The sequence below is a fragment of the Nanorana parkeri genome, unplaced genomic scaffold (assembly GCF_000935625.1).
Source record: "Nanorana parkeri isolate BGI_ZX_2015 unplaced genomic scaffold, ASM93562v1 scaffold1127, whole genome shotgun sequence".
NCBI classification, from domain to species: domain Eukaryota; kingdom Metazoa; phylum Chordata; class Amphibia; order Anura; family Dicroglossidae; genus Nanorana; species Nanorana parkeri.
The window spans coordinates 237,268-239,611 of record NW_017307395.1 but is presented as its reverse complement, the minus strand read 5'-3'; the positions used below and the strand labels follow the sequence as shown (position 1 = coordinate 239,611).

The 2,344-nt window shown below is 48.0% G+C and overlaps 1 protein-coding gene across 1 annotated transcript in view; it reads left to right on the top strand.

Annotated features, from left to right (window-relative positions):
* Positions 1-1,999, top strand: part of LOC108796512 (serine/threonine-protein phosphatase alpha-2 isoform-like) — a 22,305-nt gene extending 20,306 nt beyond the window's left edge. Inside the window, exon 8 of the mRNA XM_018568001.1 lies at positions 1,821-1,999. Coding sequence (XP_018423503.1) covers positions 1,821-1,999 — 179 coding nt within the window. The remainder of the gene's footprint in view (positions 1-1,820) is intronic.
* The last annotated feature ends 345 nt before the right edge of the window (positions 2,000-2,344 follow it).

Below are 2,344 nucleotides of genomic sequence, written 5' to 3'. Positions count from 1 at the left end.
TCTCGGACTCCTAACATCTCCCTCTCCCGCCCCACTCCCTTCCTTTTAAGATACCTGAGGGGCTCTGAACCTTTGCATTACCTCACACTGACAGAAGGGGGAAGAGATAGGTGCAGATAGAATCTCACGGTGGTGCCTTACAGTGACTATGCTCCAGTGATCTCAGGGTTCCAGTTCGATCTGCAAATAACGGCGAAAAATAACGCAACCCTTGTGTAGGCACTCCGTCGGCATTTCGTCCCGTCTGTGGGTGCAGGCTGGTGCCATGTCCCCTTCTCAATTTGTGATTAGCAATGCTTCGTAGGACCCCCCCCCCCTTCCTCTGACAAGCTGTGTGGCGCACTCGGTGTATGTCATGTGAAATGCTTTCTTTTTATTGTAAATTTTGTTTCTGGCCTATCTGTGTAGTCTCCATCCAACTGCTCTCGCTGCAGGGCATGCTGGGACTCGGGTTCCTTATTGTGAGCCAGTTACTTGACCACTGGTCTATTTTTTTAACCCCTTTTTTGGCTGTGATTACAATGCAAGAGCAAGTCGCAGCTACTGTGCCCATTAGGACAAGGGGTCAGAGTGGTGACATAGTTGCTGAAGCATTTCTCTATAGAGAATTTTTTTTTTTTTTCTTTTGTTGGTGAATATCAAACTATGCAGCCTGCTGAATTTTGTTACATTAAACTGCTGTAAGGCCCTTTGACCCTCGTCCCTCCATTTTAAGGAGATTTAAATCCTCATAAACCGCTTCAGTTCTCTTGCCGATTGTCTATCTCTCTGGGATCTCACTACTGTTTTCTAAAACAAAGGCTAAACCACTTCAGATGCTGGAACCCTCTTCCGCTCAGGCAACTGTAGAGCAGTAAAGGTTTGTCGCTCTTTGGAAATGTATTGGATAAAAACCTCAGGCACTGGCCATATCCAGTATTGAGCTAGTGGGAGGATGCTGCCTCCACGCAGGCTTATTGGAATATATAAAGGTCTTATCGGTTCATGAAGAGCTATGGGGGTGCCATGTGATATTCCTAAGTTCCCGACGAGTTGGGGGGTGACCACCTTCCCGACGAGTTGGGGGGTGACCACCTTCCCGACGAGTTGGGGGGTGACCGGTCAATGTTCTGGGTCAGAATCCGCATTAGTAAAGAATGGTAGTTCCCAAATTCCTTTGAACCAGTCTCTCTAACGGTTTGGGTTCTAGGATGGCCGTACAGTATAGAACATGGATGAGCTTTATCTTGAAGGTGAAACCACTGTAGATGTCTTCAGACTACTGCTGCAGAGCCTTGCACAGATTTGTTGCCTTGTATTGCCAAACATTTCACATATGCTGGACACTCGATCTACCTACACTGCTGCTGGTTTTCCTCTATAAAATTTTTAGTTTCTTTTTAAAACCTTTTTAGTTGGCGGACCAGTTGTTGGGTATTTGACCAAGTGTGAACTTTATGTAAAGAATCATGTATGGACAGTTTGGGGGAAAAAAAGCCCTGTAACGGCACTTGTTTAGTAGAGGAGCTGCAGAGGACGCGTATGGAAGGTAGGTGCTGCCCCCCTAATTGCGTTGTCTACCTGTTCAGGACAGTCTGTCTGCTGATAGCCCTCCATCCGCCCTCCCTGCTGCAGATGTCTACCCTGAGTAAGCTTTGGTGTCAGAGCTCACCTGGGAGATGGCAGTGCCCCCCCACCACCCACACACGATTGGCCTCTCCAGCCCAGTGGTAGTTGCATGCTCCCCCATACTGGAAAGTTCTGATCCATTAGAAAAGCTGAGCAAGGGCTCAGAGTACCAGAGCTGAGTGGTTGTGGAAAACACCTCGTTGGGCTATCAGGAGACCCGGTCATCTTCTCCCGGATAGGCAATTACCGTGTCCCGCCAGAGGTTTTTGTTGCGTCTTTAGAAGTGGGATGCTTACCTCCTGCTTCCTTGAGACGGCCCCCTTTCAGATATGAATACTACAATGGCCGCTCTGGGAAAGTTGGTTGGCCAGAGGTGCCACTGATGAGCTGAAGAGAGAAAAGTGAGCACACGTACAGTTTTACAGCACCCTCTTCTTGGGGTGCAATCATTGAACTCCTGAACCCCCTTATACTAAGACCATGGTACAGGGACTTGTATTTTTGAAGCAGGTATAAAAGGTGATATACAACAAAACCCTTTTCTACTCGGAGGTACAGGGTGCAGAATCTCTCACACATGCCCACTGCAGCATTTTTTTTTTTTTGGAGGTACACGGGTGCAATGTTGATCCCTGAGGCAAGGCATTAACCCTTCTCTCTGCTGGGGGACCACAGCAATGCAGAGATGGCAGTGAAGGGGGGTTGTGTCTGCGCAGGAAATGGTATATTATAGCTC